Genomic DNA, 26,425 nt, shown 5'->3' on the forward strand with positions numbered 1-26,425 from the left:
AAATATGCCACTTATAACAGGCTTTGTGCTATTGCCATTTGGTATTGGGGCATTTTAATGAGTACGAGTATGAGTACAGGAGCACAGTATCGCCCGATACATTGGTATCAGTGCATCCCTAGAATATTCCATTTTGAACTTGATTAGTTTGGTTAATTTTGAGCATAAATACTGGGTACCTCTTGGGTTAGTTTAGAACATGCAACCACAATTATGGGAAAGACAATCATCAACACCCTTCACAAGGAGGGTAATCCATAGAAGGTCATTTCTGAAAGGGGTGGCTGTTCACAGAGTGCTATATCAAAATATAATCGTTGACTGAAAGGAAAAAGTGTGGTAGTAAAAAGGTGCACAAGCAAAAGGGATGACCACAGCCTTGGAAAGATTGTCAGGAAAAGCCGATTCAAGAACTTGGGAGAGCTTCACAAAGAGTGGACTGAAGCCAGAGTCAGGGTATGAAGAGTCATCACACTCAGACGTCTTCAGGAAATGGGCTACAGCTGTCACATTCCTAGAACCAAGCCACTCCTGAACCAGAAAAAAAAAAGGCAGAAGCATTTCACCTGGTGTAAGGAGAAAAAGAACTGGACTGTTGCTCATTGGTCCAAAGTCCTCTTTTCAGATGAAAGTAAATTTAGCATTTAAAGTTCTGGAGTCTGGAGGAAGACCAAAGAGGCACAGAATATTAAGTCCAGTGTGAAGTTTCCGAAGTCAGTGAAGATTTGAGTACCGTGACATCTGCTAGTGTTGATCCATTGTTTTTTTTATCAAGTCCAAAGTCAATGCAGCCATCTAACAGGAGATTTTGGAGCACTTTATGCTTCCAAGCTTTATTGAATGCTGATTTCCTTATTTAAGCAGTACTTTAGCACCTGCTCAGTGGCAAAACCACTTCCAAGTGATTTGATGACCATGATATTACTGTGCTTAACTGGCCAGCCAACTCACCTGACCTGAACCTCACAAAGAATTTACGGAGTATTGTGAAGAGGAAGATAAGTAACATCTGACAAACAATACAGAGGAGCTGAAGGTCGGTATTAAAGTAAACTGGGCTTCAATAAAACCTAAGCAGTGCCACAGGCTGATCGTCTTCATGCAACGTCGCACTGAAGCAGTAATTTATGCAAAAGGAGCCCAAACCAAGTACTGAGTGCATAATTAAACCTGCTTTGGAGATCTTGAACATTTCTGTTTTGTAAATGTTTTTTTGGTTGATCTATGAGAGAATATTCAAATTTTTTGGGATACAGAATTTTTTATTTTCCTAAGCTTAAAGTCATAACCATCAAAATTAAAACAGAAACTCTTGAAATATTTCAGTTTGTGTTCAATGAATCTAGAATATAAGAAAATTTGCTTTTTTAAATAAAATTACAAAAAATAAAGAACTTTTCCATGATATTCAAATTTTTTGAGATGCACCTGTAGATAGATAATGACAGACAAAACAACAGACTGAAGAACAGTAGATAGAATGACAGAACAATAGATAAAAACCGACAGAGAGAATGACAGAAAGAACAATATACAGGCAGACAGATTCTGTAATTGTCGAAGGAATTAACTTTATTGACTTAATATGAAGAATCTGAACAAATTTTAAAAATCAAACATTCATGTACACTGCAAACAAAGCAAAATGACAAGCACACAAGCTCAAGTGAATGGAGGATGTGAGAAGAATGAAGAATACATTTCATTTTGAACATGTGGTTCCTCCTGACCAGACCTCCTACAAGTAGGGATGCACTGATACCGATACTAGTATCAGGCCGATATTGAGCACCTGTACTCGTACTCGTAAAAATGCCCTGATACCAAACGCCAATACCACACAGCATGTGATAAGTGCCATATTCAGAAAAAAAAAAAAAAAAAAAACAGCAAAAAAAAAAAAAAGCATGTGGCGGCGGAGATGCAGGAGCTCGTCGAGTGAATATACATTTCACCACTGGAAAGTTTGGAGTTCGGTCAGATATGTCAAAAACAATTAAGTAAAACAATGCACACGTTACTTAACGGTAATGAGAGAGAGAGAGAGAGAGAGAGAGAGCACACGCATTTGGATTAAAACTGAATAATAAAAAAAGACAATTTATAGTGACATTCACTATAAACATCATTTATTTTCAGCTATAGGCATACATGGCTTTCTGGAGAAAGTGAATCTAGCAGCCTGTGTGTAATGCGCTAGGCAGTACGTTATACTGTCCCTTTCATTCTGCAACAGCTCAAATACATGCTCGCATGGCACATGTTTTGCTTGCTTGAGTGTTTCTGCATTATATGAGTGGCTTTGGAATATAAATTGCAGCACAGTCCAGATAAAAAAACAGTTCAACCAAAAATTATTCAGACAGCTGTTAGTATGACAGTATTTACACAGCTATCAATACTACGCCGTTTGGTTGTAACGAGTACGAGTACAGGAGCTCAGTATCGGCCCGATACCAGTATCAGTATCAGTGGATCCCTAATTGTAAGCAATTACATACCTTTCTATCAAAGTTATCTAACATTATCAGGATGAATTTGTTCTGACACAGTTTAAGTATGAGTTCTTGTCATATTTTATTACCTCCTTCTGAACTATAGAGAATAATCTGTGATTAAGTGAAATGTTGAAGGTGTCTGAATACATTATGGTTTGACTATATCTATTTAATCAATTAAGTTATCCAGCTAACATTATACATATTATTTAGTTTTTTTGTACCCATTATTTAAAAAATGTACAAATGAAATAAAAATATTGGTATTGGTACTCGGTATTGGCAAGTACCAAAACTAAAAGTATCGGTATCGGGCGAGTACTGGAAAAAGAGGTATCAGTGCATCCCTACCTACAACAGTCAAATCAGACAACTTCTTTCCGAAGGTGAGGCTGGGTATTTTTAGACATTCATATGAAACGCCCACACAGTAGAACAAAAGTATGATTAGAAATATTATGACATACTTATTAGGTTCTCGACCACCCGCTTAAACAATAAAACAATTCATACACATCATGTGCGTTTCAGTCGTGCTGCCTCTATCTGATGGCTATTCATTTTGAAAACTCATAACACCTTTGAGGGCGTTTTTATCACACTTTCATCTGTACCTCCTGTGCACAGTCTTCATGCGTGTCTTTGTCCCATTTTCGCTGCAGCAGCAATTCAGACATGTGCAATTCTAAAAACTGACCAACTTAAATTAAGCATAAATCTTTCCTTGATGTGCAAGAAAGCGTAATTACTCAGCATTTTCCATCTTGTACATCTGTGCATTCTGTATTCAGCATACAGTACAAACAATAGCCTGTACATTTTTCCAGCGTGCATGTTTCTCTGGAACTGAAACCATGACATAGCCATTGCTGATGCCATGCTTTACCAGGAATCTTATATATGGCCACTTGTGATTTTCAGTCTTTAGATTCCACTTGGAATCTTCCTAAAGGCCATCATGACCTTCTCACTTTCCAGTTGCCGGCACAGGAAAACTCAGATTCAGCTCCTCCTCAGCCTCTTCCTGTGCGCTTATTGTTATTCTGACTTCTTGCGAGGGTGGATTTGACTCTTGCTGTGGTCTGCTGATGAGGGGAACGACTTCTTCACAAACTCCTGCCTCTTCCTTTTTATCACCCGAGTTGGAGCCCAAAATCACCATTCCAGGAGAGTAGATGTAGATGGACCCTATTATAGACAAAAAAAAATGATGAAGTCAACAGGCTTTTCTACTTAAAATAAAACATTAACCCTATTAAAGCCTTAAGCACGTCTCTTATGCTCACCAAGGCTGCATTTATTTCACCAATAATACAGTTAAAACAGTAATATTCTGAAATATTATTAAAATTTAAAATGACTGGTTTGTATCTGAATACATTTCAAAATGTAATTTGATTAAAAGCTGAAGTTTCAGCATCATACTCAACAACTTCAGTGTCACATGATCCTTCAGAAATCACTCAAATATGCTGATTTGCTGCTTAATTATTTTGAGTTATTATTGGTGCTCGATTAATGGTTCCTATTATTATCAGTATTTTTTCTGCCTAATATTTTTCTACACCACAGACTTCTAGTAATGCATCACAGCTTCCACAAAAATACTGAGAATAAATTACATCTTATGCACATACATGTGCATTAAACATGTTCAATCTAGTATTATGGGATGCATTCTGGCATTCTCCAGAAAGCATACAGCTTTCTTTCAAAACAAGGCACAATAATGTTGCTGTTTGCCTTTTGCAATAGCTTTGGAGTGCAACTGAAAATATTTGTTTGGCCCGGCAGACAGAGAGGAACCAAGAGCCAGGTTTATTTTTCACTTATCTTTTTTCCTTGTTCAGTTTGTCATAGCTTACATTTATTATGGGCGTTTTTGTTATTATGGACTTCTGAGTCTTGACAATGATCTTTAGCAGGAAATCAAAAACAATAAAAAAACGACTATGTTGTAAAAGGGGGGAAAAAATAGAACAGGAAGTAAAAGTGGGAATTTAGACAATAGTGGACTCAAAGATAAAGTGCTCTGTGATTACAGTACGTGTTCAGGAAACATGAGGTGTGTCTGTTCTAGAAGTTAAGTGAAGCTAAAAGTTCATCACACATCAAATAAACAATCAGAAACATTAAATTTCCGTGTAAAGGCAGAGAATTGTTTCTAAACACATTCTTAATGTTAGGAATGTATTGCCGAAACATGTTAGAAAGACTGTGAACTATATGCTGCTCTTTTTATCATTAGAATCTGGCTGGGTGGATAATAGCACATTTTTCTGTGATGTGGCAAACTCAGAACATAGGTAAAACAATAGTTAAATATTCAATAATTTAACACTTTACAAGTCATGGCTAAAAGTTTTGGCAGTGACATCAATTTTGTGTTTTGTGTTTGCTGCTTCAATGTTTGTAGATCATTTTTCCAGATGTTTCTATGGAATATTGAAAACCAAGGAATATTGAAAATAAAGGCATATTTACAGTGTTGACCCTTGTTCTTCATAACCTCTGCAATTCTCTGGTATGCTGGATAATAGCTTCTGGGCCAAATCCTGACTGATGGCGATCCATTCTTGCTTTTTTAGTTCTCCGAGTTGATCATAATTTGTAGGCTTCTGCTTGACCACTCACCTTTTAAGGACTGATCACAGGTTCTCTATGGGATTGAGATCCGGGGAGTCGCCTTGCCACAGATCCAAAATTTCAATGTAATGATGTTCGAGCCACTTCTTTAGCACTCTTGCTTTGTGACATGGTGCTCCATCATGCTGGAAAATGCACGGATCATCATCAGATTGCTCATGGATCGTTGGAAGAAGTCGCTCTTGCAGGACGTTTTGATATCATTCTTAGTTCCTGGCAGTGTTTTTGGGCAGAATTATGAGAGAGTCTCCCTTGGTTGAAAAGCAATGCCACACATGGATGGTCTCAGGATGCTTCTCGGGATGTTGGCACATCCCTGGACTCATGGCAGCGTTCACCTTTTCTTCTCCGAACAATGGATTTTCCAGATGTCCCAAACAGTCGGAAAGGGGCTTCATTAGAGAAAATTACTTTTCATCAGCCTTCTCCTGTCCAATCCTTGTACTTCCTGCAGAATTTCAGGCTGTCCTTGACGTTTTTCTTGGAGAGAAGTGGCTTCTTTGCTTCCCTTCTTGACACTTGTCCATTGTCCAAAAGTCTTGGCCTCACTGTGCGTAAAAAAAGATGCTCTCACACCGACCTGCTGCCATTCCTGAGCAAGCTCTGCACTGCTGGAGACATGACTCTGTAGCTCACACCTCAGGAGGAGCCAGTCCTGATGCTTGCTGGACACACTGGGACGTCCTGGACACTTCTTCAATGCAGTCGAACCTCTCCCTTGAAGTCCTTGATGATCAGGTAACAGTTTTTTTGTAGGAACTTTCTTGCATGTGAGGTCATTTTGATACAAAGTGATGATGGCTGCATGTGTTTCTTTGGAGGGAACCATTCCTAACAATAACACAATGATTGGAAGCACCTCTTCCCTCCTTTTATAGCAATCAGTCTGCTCTTACCTGACTAGTACTCCTTTATACTTTGACATGTAGCTGCTGATATAATAAATCTATTAAGGTTAGCTGGTCATTTTGTGTCAGGATTGTGTCATTCATCAGGATTTTTTATTTTTTTTTTGTTTGTTTTTTGCCAATAAAGCTTTTAGCAATAATTTAAAATGCATCTGATCACTCTACACAATAATGCGGAAACAATGTGAATGAACACCACAAAAGCTTAAACTGTAAACTTTGCAAAACACAAAACTTTTGGCCATGACTGTACATGGACATCCATCTCCAACCTGCTAAAGTGACTCACCAGTTAAAGTGAAAAATAAATATTCTTCGGAAGGTATTGCGAAATGCCTTTTGTTCGTAAATTAATAGTTGCCCATAAATTAACAGCTAGTCATTCTTCACTCTTTTCACTACTACAAAGTAGATTATGTATACTGCCAGCATCCAAAGAAATTAAAATTGATGTTCTCACGCTGTATTTTTCAGAAGTGGGTAGAGTATCCAAAAACTGTGCTCAAGTAGTGTTGTTTTTTAATGTCAGATTTAACCAGTTACACCAGTCCATGACCATCACAATATTATAATACTATAATTTTTTTTCTCCCACCCAGCCATCTTTAGACTGCAAATGTGGTATTTATAGCATTTATGTTTACTTACACTGACTCTTTAATGTTGCTCATGTACACATATTAACAGAAAAAAAATCACTATGTAAATAAAGCCTATAAATAAAAACATGAACCCAGTATGAAGCAGCAATATCATGAAAAAAACAATTATTGCTGATTATTGCTCTCGATATGGTAATAATGAAACATACAGTATGCATCATTATTACAATGAAGTACGTACACATTTAATTTTTCACATTAAATCTCATGTCAATTAAATGTCCCTTAGTTTAAGAATGTGCTGTGCTGCAAAACAAGACAGAATACTGAGGGAAATAAGCACTTTCTGCAAGTGACCACATGATTTATGAACTATAATCCAGAAGTCAACAGATCTGAGTGAGAAACTAAAATTAAATTCAAGAGCTCTAGTAGAAGGGCAGTTTACTCAAAAATACAAGAAAACTTGAAATATAGTCCAAAATTGTACAGGCCCGTTTTTGTTCCTTTAAATCTTTGACAAAGATCATGTAGAGGAAGTTCAAATTCAAAGGGAATACAATGCAAATTCAACAAAAGACGTTTTACAGGACTCACCAACAGTATTGCTGACGTTCTCACCCTTCCCATTGTGCTCCATTGTGACTTGTTGTACAGTCCCAGATTGGTGCATCGGATCCGTACTCTGACCTTTGTGCTCTCTGCCATCACTACCGAGAGGTATCCCTGTGTCCAAGCTCTGGGATTGGGAATTGGACAAATTTTGATTGTCAACTGCAGTTTGACTCTGGTATTGATGATCTTCCTACAGGAACCATGAAACAACAATTGAAGGGGACTTAGCATTCTGAAGTAATAGTTCACCCAAAAAAAGAAAATTAGCATACTCTCCCTCAGACCATCCAAGATGTAGATGAGTTTGTTTCTTCATGGGATCAGATTTGGAGAAATGTAACATTACATCACTTGCTCATCAATGGATCTTCTGCAGTGAATGGGTGCCATCAGATGAGAGTCCAAACAGCTGATTAAAAACAACACAATAATATCCTCAAGTAATCCACGCCACTGCAGTGCATCGGTTAATGTTTTGCTAAGTGAAAGAATTACTGGGATAAAGTTTGTAGTTCCGATATAAACACTGATATCTATCTGGCAGCGATCAAAATATAACAATCCCCTTTTTAAAGTACCGCGCTTCAAATAACCTTCGTGTCGATGGCATTGTTTCGCCTCTAGGTGGCAACAAGTGACTTAAAAATGTATTGTTCAATGAATTAATTTTTCATTCAAGAGAATCGTTCAAAAACGCTGATTCATCCAGTAATTAAACAAGCTATGTAGGTTTGAATGAGTGAGTCGTTGAATCGGTGATTTAAACAACTTTTTCATCATAATATAAAAAATTGGGGTTTTAAATATATTATTTATACAATACCAGTCAAATGTTTTTTAACCATAAGATGTGTAATGTTTATAAAGAAGTCTCTTCTGCTCAGTAAAATTTTGAAATATTTAAATATTTCTATTTTTACAATTTAAAATAACTGCTGTCTACTTGAAAGTATTTTAAAATGTAATTTATTCCTGTGATGCACAGCTACATTTTCAGCATCATTACTCCAGTCCTCTGTGTCACATGATCCTTCAGAAATTAATATAATATTCTGATTTCTGTTAAAAAAAAAAAAAAACATTTATTATTATTACTATTATTGTGTTGAAAACAGATGAGTAGATTTTTTTCAGGTTTCTTTGAAAGTTCAGAAGAACAAAATGTATGTGAAATAGAAATCATGTTATAAAAGTCTTTGTCATACTTGATTTAAAGTTTGATTTAAATTTAAAGAATCCTTGCAAAATAAAAGCATTAATTTACATACTTGTGATAATGATAATGATAATAGTAATAATAATAATAATAATAATAATAATAATAATAATAATAATAATAATAATAATAATAATAATAATAAAAATATTCCTTGAGCAGCAAAACAGCATATCAGAATGATTTCTGAAGATCATGTGACACTGAAGACTGGAGCGATGATGCTGAAGATACAACTTGGACCACAGAAATAAATTACATTTTAAAATATATTCCAATAGAAAGCAGTTTTTTATTGTTCAAATGTATCACAACATTAAATTTTTTTCTGAATTTTTATAATATCCATTCAAAGACTTTTGGACTGATAGTGTATATTAAAATGTTTAATAATTCATTCAGATTAATTAGACACTTTTAAAGAGACTGCAGCAATAATATTTAATATTTTGTCACATTTTATTTAGTTCAGAATCGTAGGAGAATAGTGATCTCTATATGAGACCAAAAAAATTGTGATTCTCAATTTATCCAGAATCGTGCAGCCCTATTCTCTATGTATAATATTGCTTCTACAGTGAAAAAATCTGAATCAGGTGAGAAATAGATAAAGCACAGTTTATAAGCAAAAACAGTCCAAAACAGTTCTAAACAAAAATGTCAAGGGATTTCGGTGTGAGAGGAAGGCAAGGAATCGACTTTTTGACTTTTTCACTCATTGTTATCGATTCTGAAATGATATTGTAGCAAAAAATGACAGATTTGAAATTAAAACATCTTATTGATCAATTTTGCATGTTACAAACACACAGCTTTTGGCTTTACAAGAACAGAAGTTGTGTGGATTATTGTGATCTTTTTATCAGCTGCTTGGACTCTCATTCTGACGGCACCCATTCACTCCAGAGGATCTATTGGTGAGCAGGTGATGTAACGCTACATTTCTCCACATCTGTTTCCATCAGGAAACAAACTCATTTATCTTGGATGGCCTGAGGGAGAGTAAATGTTTAGCAAATTATCTATTTCATGTGAAGTGCTGCCTTGCCATGCAGTCACAAAAATACTTACATTTCTTACGTTTATTGAACCTAAAATGAAAACAAGAAAAAAGTTAAAAAGGTTGCATACGTCAGACAGCGTGAGCAGCTCATGTAGGTGCAACAGCGGCTGTGCGAACTGTGTGTTGCGTGCCTAGGCGTTCTGTGGTTTCTCAGGTTGTTATGGATGTGTTAAATGTATGTCATTCTGAAACACTGTGAATGTTTATGTTGAGTCTGACCTTATGGGAATTAAAACACGTGAGAGACAAAGCAATGCACTTTACTGTAAGAAGCGATCTGGGTGGATTCCAGGCCACTTATAGCCACTACACTGCACTTTAGACATGACAATACAGTACTGTGTTTCAAAAGGAGTTTCTTGGCTTTAGACAATTACTGCTGACAAACATAGTATCACTGCAGACTTGTGTGATTTGTGTTCATTTGTAGCCTATTGTATGCTGAAGCATTCAAAAGATTGCATTTTAGTCTTTATATCATACCAGGACATTTTAAAAAGGTTTTCTTTGGCCCGTTTTTCATCAGCACACAGAATCCAGCCAACAATATTATCAACATTAAGATCAATAGCAGCAGCCAATGGGACTGGCTTTCCTCTGAAGTGTCTATGAGTGGTGCAGTGACCCCTGGTGATGACAAAAAGAACATTTTTACTCTATGTGCTTCTTCAGTTTTCTAACAGTTAATGCAACAGAATGTAACTACTTTTTAAATGTATTTTCTGTTGGATTTTTGAACATTTTTAACCATTTTCTGCCTACAAATTATTGCTCACTACTTTAAAGATTTTCACATTTGTTTTTATTATTATTATTATTATTATTATTTAAATCAGCATAAATTAAAAACAAGCAATCAAAATGATGATAATAATAATAATAATAATAAAACAAAAAATACTGCATATATTTAATAATATAACTATTTTAATGTGACATATGTGGATTTATTTATTTTTTGGATTAAGGTAATCATAATATTTCTACAATAGTCTTCATTTTATTTATGCAAAATGTATTTCATTTATCAGGTTTATTTTAGTATTAATTAGATATTATTTTAGTCTTTTATTAATAGTTGAAATTATTTATACAATTTTTATATTTTATATTTTTATTATTTTGTGGTGTTTTTTTTTGTTTTAATAGTTTAATTTTAAATGCTTCAATAGTTATAATTAATTTCTATTTAATTAGTTTAGAATTGACACACACACACACACACACACACACACACATATACATATACATATTTATAAATATATGTGTGTGTGTCTATATATATATATATATATATCTTACATACACACACACACATTATATATATATATATATATATATATATATATATATATATATATATATATATACACACACACACACACACACACACACACACACACACATATACATAGATATATATATATTTTATGGTTTTCATTGTAGTTACAGTTTTAGTACAATAACCCTGTTATTTATTGAATCTTTTGGTGATATATGAGAGATTCTTTACATTTTTCAAGGATATATCTGGCTGCTATTTTCCTCACTTTAAATTTGAAATACTTAATACATAGCTTTCCCAAAATGTATATTGAGTGTCATGCGTTTATCAGTACCTGTCCCGGGGATGGAAGTGTTAGTGACGGGGAATGTAGTAATGACATTGGTGGTAGTGGACAAAGTGGACGTCACACACTCAGTGTCCCGTGTCGCTGAGCCCTCTTTATGCATTATCATCCCCAGCTGAGCACAACTGTGGAAAAGGGCACAGAGATAATACATGAGACAAGAGCAGGTCAGTCTTGATATTGTGTTTGATATTCCACAGATACTCTGCTTCGTGTTTGTTTTAAACCCCATAATCTGCAAATCATTTGACCTTAGCTTAAACCTTTCCTGATACGACTCAAACTAACCGTCAGAGCTGATACCACGGTCATTTGCATACTAATAAATGCTCTTCGTTCTGTCATCTGTTTGCATAGTGAATTGTGATTGGGCTTATCTTCTTTCTATATATTTATCTGCTTACAGCTGCTTTTACACTTCACAGCGGTTATGTGTTGATTCTCATACACAGAAGCAGAAGTTGCACTGTAAACAGAAGTGGCTAGCAGAAACCTCAAAGACACAAAATATGTGTGAGAGATAAAGAAACTGAGTAAGAGAGAGAACGAATAAAAAATAGTGTGAAACTTGGTGGTGCTGCTGTGTGTGACCACACGACTCTTCATCTTCTTATTTAAAGCATGCCTTTTAAATGAATTTAAGTCTCTTTAAGTAGTAGTTACCACAATGCTAGCTTCTGAAAGCCAAGTCTGTAAGATATTCTGGCCTTTGTTTGGACTGAATGCAAGTCTGAGGGATTTGCATTTTGTAGTAATTATATCTGGATGCATTTTCATGGAAGCCATCACAGGATTAAAAAAAATACAAATTCTCGCAACTTTGAGTTGATATCTCAAAAGCGTCTTTTCTCGCAGTTCTGAGAAAAAAGTCAGATATATCGGTTATCGGTTTTATTTTAAGGTGTCCTTGTTACAGTGGAATTATTATAAATGTATTGAGTAATATTAATAAACTACACATACTTACTGGGTACACTCTTAAAAATAAAGGTGTTTAAAAGGTTCTTCACAGCAAAGCCACAGAAGAACCATTTTTGGTTCCACAAAGAACCATCTCTTTCTTACTTTGTTAAAATCTGAAGAACATTCTTTCGCCACAAAGAACCTCGTGTGAAACAGAAAGGTTCTTTAGATGTCTAAGGTTCTTTATATGGAACCATCTAGACAAAAAAGTTCTTCTATGCCTATGGTATCGTGAAGAACCTTTATTTTTAAGATCTAATTTACATCTTTATTTTAATTATGCATCATTTATTGTTAATATAAGTACATGTTAAGTGTACCAAGGACACCTTAAAAGTAAAGTGTTCCATATCTATTTTAGTTTGGTTTACATTTATGTTGTCACGTCTCTCATTTTATAATTTAGTCAGGGTATTTGTCCTGTTTAGTCATGCTTCCTGGTCCCTTATAGCGTCATTTCTTCTTGAAACTTGTCTGTGTGAGCATGCACTGTTTGTCCACATTGCAACACACACAGCTGTCCTTAAAATTGCTGTATTTGCCCCTATATTTGCATATGTGATGTAATGGTTTGTTGTCTATACAGGAAATATGTTGTAATGGGACACTAGTATCCACTAATGCAAACAATAGGTGTTATATTTGTCCACAAGGGATAATGCATCATTGCATTGTGTATGATTTAGATTTATAGCTTTTATATAGAAATAAAAATAATTTAGTTTAGTTGGACAACAGACACCACAGTTGTAAACTAAAACAGTGCGAATACTACGGATGTATGGACGCCAAAGTGAATCCGGCAAAAATTAAGATGTAGAGGTAAATTAAGGGTGCGTTCACACTAGTTCTGTTTGGTCCAGACCAGTTTGGTACGCTTAGCGTTCACACTGGTATTTTTTGTGATCCTGTTTCTTAATTTATTTCATGTTTCTTCTCATGGGTTTATTGTTTTGTTACCTTCTTAATCAGTTCTGTCTTTTTATTGGTTCATGTTTATTTGTTCCGATTCATTATTGGGTGTTGGCATGTGTTTCCCCATGTCCATGTATTTAAGCCCTCAGGTCTGCTATGCTTCCTTGTTATAATTGTTTATAGTAACCGCTATGTGGTGAGGGTTGTCAAGTTATAAGTCTACTTGTGGTTTTTCTTTGTTCAGTTCTGTGTTTTTGTGTTTGATCTGATTCCAAGAGAATGCACTTTCTGGGCTAGTTGTCCTCCGTGGGTTATTGTTATCAGAATTGCAAGATAAAACTGAGAAAAAAAAACTTGAAAACTGACTTGAGATATTAACTCTGTAACTAAGATACGAACTTAGAATTCTAAGAAAAGAGTTTGTGAGATATAAACTCAGAATTGTAAGAGACTCATAATTCTAAGAAAACTCTGGATTGTAAGATATGAGACAACAATTGAGAGAGAGGGAAAAAAAAAAGAATTTTGCGATAAGAAAACTGGAATTTAATTTTTTTATTCTGTAACAAAATAAAAACTAAGTCTCAGAATTAGAATTGTGAGATTCAATTTGCAAATATCTTTTTTTAATCCATGAAACTGGGCTCCCATATGTTGTTATTTTATTGCAGACTTAAAAACAGTAGCATATGTATGAATATTACTCACTTTTTATGAGGTTTGCAGAATCCCAGAGAGGCTTTGCTGGAGAATGTGCCATTCCCACAAGGAACACATGGTTTATGGCAGTGTGTGATATAATTATTTCCTTTTGTACAGTAAAAACCTGGTTTACAGAAGCATGACCTATTGCTGTCCTCAGTGCATGGAGTAAATTCCATCTCATTTCTTGTCTCTGTTTCCACCCAAAACACAAAGACATAGAGAGCATCAATGAACAAAAAAATCTACAAAAACATCCAAATATCTTAGTATACTTATGCAAACATGTAAAGAAAAATTATGTGTAAAAAATGCGTTTTTGCATTCCATTGCACAGGTTCTTATGAAAGCCTTTTTCTGCCACAGAATTTAAAAAGAAATTATAATTGCCTAATTGCGATGTTTATCTCACAATTCTACATTTATCTCTTGCATATTTCACATGTAAAAGCATCCTAATCGTGAAATATTAACCTAAAATTGTGAGAGAAAGAGTCACAGTTACCTTTGTTTTGCATTGTAGGCATGCATCACAGATGGATGTGTTTGACCTTTGCGCTCACATTTTGCATCACTTTCAAGACACATGAATCTAAAAATGCAGCACTTAAAAATTCAAGTACGTTCACTTTTTAAAATCGCATCTCTAAACATTTTTGTCTTTTCACTTAGCTGTTGAAAGTTCACATTTTAACTTGAGCACCACGCTTGTTGTCTTAATAAGATGCAAAAAAAGCAATGGTCAAACAAATCCATCGTGCATGGGGAAAAAATGGAAAAGGAGCACGGTGAAATTAATAAAACATGTCTGATGTGAAGAACCACCAAGAGGTCAACCTGAAACTGCCTCTATATACTGTTTTAATTCACATTCCGGTAATGCAAGATTCATAAATTTTTACCCGTTTTACATCATATGAAAATGCATATTCAGTTAAGAAAAACTGGGTTGATTTAGATGATGAAATGTGGGCATTTCTACATATGCCATCCCAAAAATCCTTAGTGACATCAGTTGAAAAATAATCTCATTTCAGAGGCGATTTGCCGAAAAATTATGAAGTTTTAATTCAAAGTCATAATGATGACTCTGATGAAACACACACAGTAAGAGCAGGAATCAAGTGAAGCAAGTAATAAGAAGGACAACATGAATCCAGAATTCAAAACCATCCTGTGTCATTTTCAAAGCTCACTAGTGCTCAAATGCTGGGAAATGTCGTGCAACTACTAACCAGAACACTCTGGAGTGCAGCGTTCACATCTCCAGATTCCCTGTCTGTATTTCTGGTAACATCCGCTTTTACCTACGTGTGAAACAGAATGCAAACAAAAACAAAAGTAAACTAATAATGTCTCTAGCTGTGCAAAGTAAAAGTACTTGCAGCATGATTGAAGTAGTTTTGAATTGACTGGTGTCTGATTTCTAAGTACACACTCATACACAAATACAGACACATTTTGAAACTTGAGGGAAAATCATTTAGTTAAAGGCTGAGTAAAAACTCCCAAAAGTCAAAGCTTCATTCTAATAGAGGGTGTCATTTGGTCAGTAAGGGACATGGGTAGATGATCTGCTGTTTGTAAATGACGCTTAGGTTTTAAACGCGACAGATCGACTCTGATTAATCAACTCATACGTCACTTTTAACCTACACGCTGACCGGCAGCATGATTTTTCAGTTTCACATGCAAGTTTAGGCATTGCACAACTCACCACAAACACTCCAAATGATTTGTTGAGGTGTTTGGAATGGTTGCTAGGTGGTTATAAGAGTCCTCCTCCAAGATTTTTAAGGTTTCATTTCTCTAAGTTAAGCTTTCATTCAAATACACCTATCATAAGTGTAATAGTAGAGTATGCGAGAAACTAAATGAATGGTTGAGGAGGAAGTAACCATAGCTTCTACTATAGGTCATGCTTTTAAGGTTTAATTTTCTTTAGACATTACGCATAACCTGATGGTTACGAAACAGTGAAGAAATTATTTCTGGTGAAACACCCTCAGAGAGTTCAACTACAGAGTCTGCATACAGCTCAGAGGATACTTGGTCTATAAAACACATGTATATATAGAGACACGAGGTTTAGAACCAAAATTGTCATTTTCAGTTCAATGGAATTCCAAAATGAGAAGGAACCAACAGTGGAAAACCCCTTTTGGATAAACGTAAGATCCAGCTGTTAAAATTCCATTGGCATCATTCAGCCTTCACAGAACTTTATATAAAGATGATTATATCACCTTTTACATCTCTCATATTTTAAGCTAATGACATAAAGATATGAATCACTGAATGGTGGACAGTGGGCTGTACTTCAGAAATACCGTGTGTGTGACATAGAGGAAATGGAAGTGGTATAAACTTACCAATAGCCTTGACATGTAGAATTGTAAATATCTGTAAAGGGAAAACAACAGTTACAATTTTAGTCTGAATGTCTTTTTTTCCAATCCGAGAGGTAAAAGTGAAATAATGTCTGAATCTGAGACCTCTGTGCTTGTTTTATTCTCTTGGAAAGGAGTTAAGCAGTGGTTCTTTCATCACTATGTTTTGAGCGGTTTTTGGATTGCATAATCAGTTCAAAAACAAGTAGGTAAGTTTCACCCTAAATGAACTCCAAGGTAACAACATGAGCTTTTGACACATCAAATAGTGGTTACTGAGAGAAGTACATTAACTTAAAGGGTGTGCATTTTAAAGAGCATTTGATGGCAAGAAATGTTTGCTTTGGAGGTTTGTCAACCTGTTAGACAACCTTGTAACAGATGCTGTTAACCGGAGTGTTGTAAAACTAAAATCCATCATCTGATCAAAGCAAGTTAAAGATGAGTCAAAGATCGATTTAATCACAAACAGGCTTTCTGGGTCACCCAATCGCTGAGTAAAAACAGCTAGCGTCCTGTTGTTTTCAACACTAAGGTCAGGGAAAAATGCAGGTAAGGGGCAATCTGAATGTTTTCACTGCATTGCATAATAGCACAACAGGATGACTGACAAATTCTTGTATGTACGTAATCAGTTTTTGTGCCTAAGAACAAACAGATAAGCGACAGGTCACAAAATGGAAATTTCTCAATGCAAAAAAACACCCACAGAAAACTTCTTATCATGTTTGCTTTTGTCACCTGGCCACTACACACAGTAAACCACACAGAATGTACGGGGGAACAAACTTTGAAATGTAAGCCAGATTATAAAGAACCACAGTGGTTGGGTTTCTTCTGCATCGGGGTTCCCTTCATACTGAATGTCCATTCTGTCAGGGCTGACCAGACCTCAGCTGATGTGTTTTGAGAAATCTTTTTATAGATTTTTTTTTTTTTTTGGTCATGTTGTGATTAAACTGAGGGCAGAAATGAGTGCAGACGCTTACTAGTAATCGCAATGCTAAATTGGAAATTATTTTGTGACTAAATTCTGAAGTGAAGCAAAAAGGATAAAGCATCAGTGGGTCAGTGAAACCGAGAAACTGCCTTTTCCATTCAATGCCTCTTGGTTGAAGTGCTTTCATTATATTAACTGTCACTGAATATTATTGAAATATACAGATTATATGTTAAATGGAACTGATATTCGTGGGAAAACGAATTATTTAATGTCATTAAACACCACAAAAGTGTCTCTAAACCTAGTGATCTGTCCAAGCAAAACGCAATTTATTTAGACACTAAACAACAAAAGCTCTTAGGAACACGTTCCTTCCCCTGAGCAACAATAATTTAAACTTGAAAGTTTTTTAGGCTAATTCATAAGTTCTTTCGACTGTTTTCTGAAAAAAAAAAAAAAAAAAAGACAGAATTAAAGACTCAAAACGCTTATTCTGTCAGATGGTTTTGGCGCTAATTGGAACCTTTATTTTGAAGCTCACTTAATCTTCAGACACGTACAGAAGTTATAATTAATTCGAAACCCACAATAATAAAAGTCCCTTGTTTGAAAGACGTCCGTGATAAATTTATATTAAAGCAAAACGACTAGTCGAAAAATAGGAATAAAAAACACACTTACCAGATAAAACAGCAGAATAAAAGTGTTTCTTGTTGAGGTAGATGGTGTCATGATTAAAAGCACATGCAGATGCTGAGCACTACAAGCAAAAAAAAAAAAAAAAAAAAAAAAAAGTGTGTCATTCTGTTTGGTGCCTTTATATTTAAACCCGTGGGAAGATGGGGAGGTGCCACAACTTAATTATGAACAAAACTGAACAAAACGTCCAGAGTAAGTGTACATTTACAAATCCATAGTATTTTACAACAAATAAGCTTTTTATTAAGTGCATTCCTTAGTTTACAATTTAAAGCATTCATTTAATAACACTGTTAAATTAGCCATTAAGTTTAAGAACCTGTAATGTGCATTTAAGCCTTTAAAAATGTGCATAGTATACATTTATAAATTCATTTAGTTCATATGAGGGGAATTATTGTACAATTTTAATGTGCCTTTAAATCTGTGAACACATTTGAATTTACAACTTGTATGTTGTATTGTGTCTAACTTCACATTAAGAACTTATATTAATGTTTTATTGTTCTGTTAGCGTTAAGAGACAAGCTGATAAAGCCAGATGATGCTATTCTTATCTTTTTTTTAAACACATAAGAAAAAAATAAATACATTTCATTTAATTATAAAAAAAAGTACATTTTATTTTCAAGTTCACAAAACAAGCAAACCATAAGTAGTCAGAAGTCAAAAATTCATACATTCATACAAAATGATTCGTGTTTTCCATTATTACACAAACAAACAAATATAAGCTGTGCACAAGCACTCATTTTAGAAAATCCTGAAAATCTCCTGGATGCAGAAATATTCATGTGCGGCTCCATTGTGTACGTAACTTTTGCAATCAGTCAAGAGCGTGGGGATGGGGATCTGGCCTCTTCTGAATGCTAAAAGCGATACTGTGATAAACAAACTACATTTTGAAGCTGGTCAGAATGCAGGTGTCCTAAAAAATATGAATGTTAATTAAAAGTTACCAAAAATACAGAGCTGACACAAATCATCAATGGAAGCCAACTGAGATGAAATTCTACGAACATATGAAGGACATAAACATTATATCTAATCTACAAATGAATCGCTTCCAGGCCTTTCCTTGATTTCCTTCATGTGCAACACATATGTAATATTAGAAGATTGCAATGAAACCAACATTACAGATTTGACACACAAACTTTCCATGAGAGCTGAAAGACAAACATCTCAGGTTTACATTCTGTTTTTGTGGATTTATTTTCTTAATCATCTCTCTTCCCCTTTTGTCCCTGGGTTCCCCTGTTAAGTTTATTCTTTTTGTTGTGGTAGTTTCTAAATATTCTTCTGTTTTTGTCTGCTAGTGCTAGGTTGCTGTCTTATTAATCACCTGTTCTGTTCGGTGTATTTAAACCCATCTGTTTGTTTCAGTCCATTATCTGTTCTTCTGTCATCGGAGCAAGGATGATCTAAAAAAGATGTGTTGAGCTAAGTAACAAATGTGCGGCAATTCAAGTGTGCATAGATGAAAACACACAAAAAAAAAAAGAAACAGAGGGTTTCCAGCTGTTGGGTTTTCAAAAGAAAATGCACAGATTTCTAAATAAGATTCGATTTTTTTTTTGTTTGTTTGCTTGTTTGTTTCAGGAATTCCTGGGAAACTACATTTTCAGATTATCTGCTATCTGATTTGAAACCACTTTAGCCCTTAAAGCAGGTTCATTTCAAAACAGACATTAGCAGTAATATATAATAAATATAAATATGTAGATGGGGCAATGTGCAACAGATACTTGGATGGTGTTCCCTTATAATTTCTCACCAGTTCATGATCAAAGCCAGAGTTCAGGGTAGGGTTGGACTATCCAGACAAAACTGATATTTGCATGTTTACGAATATGAGAATAACAATTATCAAGAAAACTACAAGTTAAAGGTCTAAATACTACTAAATATTCAAAGTACTAAAACTGCAAGTAAGAAATTAACAAAGCTGCCACACACATTAATAGTCAATGCGATAATCCTAAAAGTAAATATCAACAAAATAATTGGTCTGCTCGATATATTTCACTTGAGAAGTCAGTGTTAATGCTGATTTGACTATTTGAAACTCACTGAGGGCAAACCCAAGCTGTCAGAGGGATCAAGACTGCAGCGGCGATGGGCTTTGTATTTTTACGCTGGCTGCAGAGTTAAGAGAGGAACACGGACCCTGAAACAAATTAATAGAGATTGTCATGAGATGACAGAGAAACTCAAATGTGGTCACTAAGTTACACACCAAATAAAATACACAGAGCTAAGGTATCGGAAACTGCAATCTTTTGACCTGTGACGTCTATAGATCCTCTGAACTATTTTATATTGGACTGGCACGGCACAGTCTAAAAAAATAAACATTTGGTTTGAAATGACAAACTACACGAATACAAAAATCATTTGATCAGAAATACCGCAAAAACAGTAATATTGTGAAATATTGCTTTCTACTTGAATGTGTTTTGAAATGTAATTTAGTCCTGTGATGCAAAACTGAAATTTCGGCATCATTTCTTCTACGGTGTCACATGATCTTTCAGAAGTCATTCAAATATGCTGATTCACTGCTCACAGTATGTTTAATGCATCCTCTCTCTCACCCAAACTTCTGAAATGTAATGTATGAATAAGTGGGCACTAACAAAACCATAATAAACACCTGATTAAAGCCGACTCTCTTTCATTACGATCTTGCACACTGGGCAGGCTGTGCATCCAGCGGAGCCGCAAACGGTCGACTGTTTATTCTGTAGCAGAATGTGCCTGTGGACCAAAGGCAAAGGGAAAATTAAAAGAATTATCCGGTACACTCATGACGTAAAAAAGCATGTGAAAGCGATGTCACGCCAGCCCAGATCTGCAGATCTCTTACACTGATGCGTGCCTGCAGGTGTCTGTGGCCTGGCATGGAAGATGCAAGATCAGCAACAGATGGAAATCTGTGAGGAAAAAAAAAGCAAAAAGCATTTGCACGATTAAAATATCTTTTGCCATCTTGCGATCTTGCAGCAATAAGCATAAGATGCGTGAGATAGAGTTTAAGACTCTATTAAGATGCGTTCACAGCGCACATCAAAAGGAATGGAAGGGGAAAAAAGGAAAAACTCCTTACCTACCAGGTTTTATTGCATGACAAATAACAAAGAAAGAGACCAACCCTGATAAGAAGCTGTGGACGCACCTGTCTCGACTGGTCTGACGGAACTGCTCCGAAAGATATTCAAGACAGCTTTCCGCATCGAGTAGGCCTAAAGAGAAATCAAAAAGTTACCTTAAGGTTTCCAAAAAGCACCTGGATGGAAACTGTGGTGTATTCCATTTATGCAAATGTAAAAAAAAAAAAAAAAACTTGGTACACTTGAAATGAAAACACTATGGTTAAACCGTAGCAGATGGGGATTTCTTTCTGTGAAGGTGCTTTTTCACTTCTTTGGAAATCATTGTAAACTATCAGATCTCCATTAGATTTTGTAAACTTTGTTTCTCTACTGTATACTGGTTACCTGGCGCCATCTAGCAAAAAAAAATAAAAAAATAAAACAAAAACCTCCAGGGTCAATTCACACCGAACAGAAAAACGGAAAAACGTTTATACTTGATGGCATCTGCTGGCGCTGGTCGGAGTTTTTCACTATCAGTGTTTTGATATGATTGTTATTTTTCTGAAAAATCTAAATCCAACGGCCAACTTGTTTGACGAAGAGTCTCCATCAGCTTATTAACGGTCGAGTGAAACAGTGTTCAAGCTCAAACCTGCTCACAGGGGGTGCGAGGTGCAGATTTGGGCAGCATCAGTCTCACAGACAGTCTCCAGCAACTTTCCACTGCGTCTTCCAGTAGTGTGCTGTAAGAACTTAAGGGAAAATTACACTTAAGGGTCTTTATGCAAGCGGGCCCTGAGCTTGAGCTGGGTTTGGGTTTATGTTGGTCCAGTGTGGGGTCTTCACAATCTCTAGGATGCTGTTCGTCTGAAGATACAAAGACATTTTAGTATTATTGGTCCGACATATATGTTGTCAGTGTTTCATATAGTTACAATTCAACTGATAGAAAATCAACACAGTGTTTCAAAGACATCCTACATTAGCATCTGTCTTGTCTAATCGTACTATTTCTGAGCAAAAAACAATGGCTATCATACATTTTAGTATGATTTACAGAAGACACCCACTAAAATGTCATTCAGATTAACAATAGTTTATAAACCATTTTTTTAGTGCAAGAATCATTAGATGACATTAAGCATTACAGCGCAGCCTCCAAAAATGAATTCATGATGTTTTTACCAATCTTAGCACTAGATTAACCCGTTTGTCTCCAAGGGGTTTTTAATCTTTTAATCATAGTATGGTCACTCTTTCCTTTATATGTTTTAATAAGTACAGCTCAGAATAAGTATGTTGTTTCACTCTTCCATTAATATACCTCATCCTCTGAATAACGATGGAACATTACTTCATCCATTTTTCCACATTTTATTTTCACAAATGTACGTTAACATTACTAATGGTAAAATTAATGGTAACTTATATAACACATATTACATTATTAATTCAATAGCAGATTATTATACAGTTATAAACACTATTTCATTGTGCACTGAACACGTGTTTAAAGACCTGAACGCATTCATTTGCAAATGCTGACCTGATTTAGGACGGTTTTCGCCGTTTTTGGTGTCGATTGTGAAGCTCCAGCACGGGGCGGCTGCGCTCCGTTCTCTCCGCTTTCTTCACATGGCGAGCTGTGACTTTTTTCCGTCTTATTCAGTTTGTTTCTCGAGTTTATCCAGTAAATATTTGTGCTTACACAGAGCGTCGGTCTGCACGGACCCTGCCATTCCGTCGCCATAGCAACGAGTTAAACCTCCAGCACGCGGATCAAACTGAACACACAGAACGTGTGTTTACGTCTGACGTCGTTGGTAGCTAAATATTGGTTTATTTAAGCACGTTGTGTAAATTATGAAAAAATGAAAGAACAAGCGACTGTAAACTACCGCCACAAGAGTAAAAAGGTCAAAAATCAAACAGTACACAGAAAACTCTGATTGGCTCCGAACATTTCCCACAATGCATCTGTATGACGACCACTTGCTCTATTTAAAGGAACAATCACCTGTATCCATCTATCTATCTATTTATCTACAAATTAGTTTGCCGCTCAAAAGTTTGGGGTCAGTAAGATTTTTAATGTTTTTAAATGAAGTCTTATGCTCGTCAAGGCTTTATTTAATTGATTGAAAACACAAAAGAAAAAAAAACTGTAATATTGTAAAATATTATTGCAATTTCTATATTGGTTTCCTTGAATATACTTTAAAAAGTCAATTATTCCAATTATCAAAGCTAAATTTTCAGCATCATTACTCCAGTCTTCAGAGTCACATAATCCTTCAAAAAGTTGATGAAGTCCTAAGACTGGCAAAAGCGGAATCCAAATCTTCAATACTTATCTTGCTTGATTTTTCCGCTGCTTTTGACATGATTAATCACCAGATCCTCCTGTCAACCCTACTGGCAAAAGGCATCTCAGGAACCACACTACAGTGATTTGAGTCTTACCTATCAGATAGGTCGTTCAAAGTATCTTGGAGAGGTGAGGTGTCCAAGTTACAACATCTAACTACTGGGGTGCCTCAAGGCTCAGTTCTTGGACCACTTCTCTTCTCTGACTACATGACATCATAAGGTTCTGTCATTCAGAAACATGGCTTTTCATACCACTGATATGCTGATGACACTCAACTCTACCTCTCATTCCACCCTGATGATCCGACGGTAGCTGCTCGAAATGTCAGCTTATCTAACAGACATTGCTGGATGATGGATTATCACCTTCAACTCAGCCTTGCCAAGATAGAACTGACTTTTTTTTTGTTTTTGTTATTATGTTATTTAAAAGCCCTTGCTACATGTACTGGATTAAGCTAACTGAGACTTGTTATAGCACTTATAAATCATTGCTTTTTTGTTGTTTTTGATTGCTTCCATTGTCCTCATTTGTAAGTCGCTTTGGATAAAAGCATCTGCTAAATGATTAAATGTAAATGTATGTTTTGTAAATCATTCTAATATGCTGAAACTGCTGTGCTGCTTAATATTTTTTGGAACCTGTGATACTTTTATCTTTGATTCTTTGACCAACAAAAAGTTAAAAAGAACAGCATCAAAACAACAAGTCATCTTGATTTTTTATCCATTCAACACATCCTTGCTGAATAAACGTATTAATTAGAAAATAAAAAGAAAGTATGAAAGAAAATAAAAATAAAAATAAATTACTGACCCCAAACTTTTTAGTAGTGTATATTTAAAAAAAATGTATATGTATATATTTTTAAACTTATATATATATATAAATATTTATTTATTTATTAAAGAATCCTGAAAAAAAGAAGGCTAGCTATCACAAGTCTCAAATTAGCACAACTGTTTCCAACACTGATCATAAATCATCATAGCTATAAGAATAATTTCTGAAGGAAGGAATGGTTTCTAATAATGCTGAAAATTCAGCAAGAAAACAATACTTTTAAAAATCTATTAAAATAGGAAATAGTTATTTCTAATTGTAATTTTGTTTTCAAATTGAACGTTTAGTATATTTTTAAGCGCAGTCTTAGTGAGCATAAAAATCTTCATTAAAATATTTCAAAATCATAATACATGTCGAAATGGGTGTCTGTGTTTAATACACACGCACACAAACACATAAAAAAATATAATGATTAAAAAAATACATATATATTTGTACGCCTACAGCACTGCACTCCCCGGTACGCTTGAAATCTCTCAAATGAATGGACATGTATGTGTCCATGTGCTCGTTCATCTAGCGTTTTGATCCGAGTCTGTCTCAGAGCTGTCCGGTCATAATGGCAGTAATCAGAGCCCAGCATGTGAGGAGGACAGTAATGACCGCAGCGCAGAGCACACTAGTGTCTCTCCATATTCAGAGCACGTATCTAATGTGTTCAGGGGTGTCCAGACAAGTGCGATGACATTAGACTGACCACTGCACTGTTGTGTAGCATCCCATTACCGTTAAACAGCGCAGGTCACCTCTAACCGTCGCTATAATTTCTCGCTTCACAGTTTGTGCTGTGGACAATTAATGCGTGCTGCTTGAATACTTCATAGCTCATTAATGCGGGATCATTTATCACGGCTAAAGGAAGAACAACAAACATGTGGACAAGATGCAAATAGCAGAATAGGGTCTAAGAAAACAGTTTCTTTTAAGACGAGCAGAGAAGTCGGTTATTTGGACGTGGATTTGTGTACATTTATAAAAAATTCCAACAGATGGCAGTATTTGGCAAATAAAAAAATTGGGCTGTTATGCCATTGTTAAAAAATTTGATGTGTGATGAGAAATAATTAAGAAAAATCTAATTAATATTTTGAGAGATTGAGAAAAAATGTAAAACTGTTAAGATTGTAAAACTGGATTTCTTTCTTGATTTTCCTACAAAAGAAGGAAAAGAAAAAAAAAAAAAATATATATATATAGACATAAGAAGCACAGGTATATAGGTACATTTGTAGCAAAAGCCAAAAATACATTTGTATGGGGGAAAATCAACTTTTCTTTTATGCCAAAAATCCTTAGGATTTTAAGTAAAAATCATGTTCCATGAAAATATTTTGTCAATATCCTACTGTAAATATATTAAAACTTAATTTTTGATTGGTAATATGCATTGCTAAAAATTTGACTTGAATAACTTTAAGGTGAATTTTCTCAATAATTTAATCTATTATTTTTTTTGCACCCTCAGATTCCAGATTTTCAAATAGCGGTATCTCGGCCCAAATATAGTCTTTAAATGTGTGTGTGTGTGTGTGTATGTGTTTGTGCAGAAAGTATATATGGGAAAGTATAGTAGGCCTACTTATATTTATATTTTTCAGTATATTGCAATACACTCATGGATTATGCATAGCTATATTATATATATATATATATATATATATATATATATATATATATATATGTATGTATGTATTTTCAGTATAGTATTGAATGGTTTCATATATTAATTATTAAATATGTAAGGAAATATATTTTCTCAGAATGCACGTTCACATATTTAAGATGAATTTAAAGGTGAAGCATTTTAACAGAATAAAAGTATACAGCGTGAAAATGTGAATTTGTCAGAGAGAAAAATCCTGATAAACAGTCGAGTCAAAGCGATAGGATCAGGCGAGGCGGTTTCTGTAGAACAGGGATCCTGATATTGAACAGGCTGATAAAAGAGCACTTTTGGGTCGATTGTTTCTGCAGTGTGCCAGATAGGGGGGGCATGTTATTAAGATAAGACGGATTAGCCAGGTAGACGAAAAGTCTCAAGCCAAGTGCTGTTGAATATAGCTAGAATGACGAGCTCAGGGCAACGAGGTCTCGAGGAATTATCAAATTCATTTCTCTGCTGTATAAAACAACAGTAAATTGAATGTAACGATGCTAAAGAAAAATCCACAACATGTATTTACTGGAGAGTGGTCAACCTCTACACAAGAGAATACACGCACTTCCTCGCATTGCCTTGGTAACATGGGCAGTAATAACAGGTTAGCAGACGCCTAAAGTACAGCATAATTATTTTGTTGTGCATGTGATTAAAAGTGC

General features: G+C 35.1%; 2 protein-coding genes and 1 long non-coding RNA gene across 11 annotated transcripts in view; 1 reads left to right on the forward strand and 2 right to left on the reverse strand.

Moving 5' to 3' along the window:
* Positions 1 to 1,551: 1,551 nt before the first annotated feature.
* Positions 1,552 to 17,868, reverse strand: LOC113110883 (tumor necrosis factor receptor superfamily member 8). The gene is made up of 9 exons (XM_026275151.1): positions 17,774 to 17,868; positions 16,132 to 16,162; positions 14,995 to 15,066; positions 13,766 to 13,952; positions 11,168 to 11,304; positions 10,032 to 10,175; positions 9,557 to 9,576; positions 7,252 to 7,459; positions 1,552 to 3,686 (listed from the first exon to the last, which is right to left on the reverse strand). Exons 1-9 carry the CDS (start codon positions 17,822 to 17,824, stop codon positions 3,466 to 3,468), a joined length of 1,071 nt encoding a protein of 356 aa, XP_026130936.1. The 5' UTR covers positions 17,825 to 17,868; the 3' UTR covers positions 1,552 to 3,465.
* Positions 17,869 to 17,941: 73 nt separating this feature from the next.
* Positions 17,942 to 26,425, forward strand: part of LOC113110881 (membrane metallo-endopeptidase-like 1) — a 40,348-nt gene continuing 31,864 nt past the window's right edge. Inside the window, exon 1 of the mRNA XM_026275150.1 lies at positions 17,942 to 17,983. The gene's annotated coding sequence lies outside the window, so the exon portion shown is untranslated. The remainder of the gene's footprint in view (positions 17,984 to 26,425) is intronic.
* LOC113110884 (uncharacterized) lies at positions 18,009 to 22,963 on the reverse strand. Of its 9 annotated transcripts, none has more exons than XR_003293215.1 (7): positions 22,436 to 22,959; positions 21,542 to 21,756; positions 20,970 to 21,036; positions 20,661 to 20,727; positions 20,448 to 20,551; positions 19,137 to 19,961; positions 18,009 to 18,719 (listed from the first exon to the last, which is right to left on the reverse strand). It is a non-coding gene; the product is annotated as an uncharacterized LOC113110884 (long non-coding RNA). The 9 variants fall into 9 exon arrangements; XR_003293214.1 differs by having other exon boundaries at positions 18,009 to 19,215; positions 19,865 to 19,961; positions 22,436 to 22,947; XR_003293213.1 differs by having other exon boundaries at positions 18,009 to 19,961; positions 20,946 to 21,036; positions 21,384 to 21,756; positions 22,436 to 22,963.

The sequence above is a fragment of the Carassius auratus genome, chromosome 11 (assembly GCF_003368295.1).
Source record: "Carassius auratus strain Wakin chromosome 11, ASM336829v1, whole genome shotgun sequence".
Taxonomy (NCBI): domain Eukaryota; kingdom Metazoa; phylum Chordata; class Actinopteri; order Cypriniformes; family Cyprinidae; genus Carassius; species Carassius auratus.

Excerpts from the sequence above, each read along its gene's own strand:
- LOC113110883 (XM_026275151.1), bottom strand. The coding sequence starts at position 17,824 with ATGACACCATCTACCTCAACAAGAAACACTTTTATTCTGCTGTTTTAT. Across the intron at positions 9,577-10,031 it reads AACCTTTTTAAAATGTCCTG|GTTCAATAAACGTAAGAAAT; the intron begins GTATGATATAAA and ends TTTTCATTTTAG. Across the intron at positions 7,460-9,556 it reads GTTCAATAAACGTAAGAAAT|GAAGATCATCAATACCAGAG; the intron begins GTAAGTATTTTT and ends TGGTTCCTGTAG.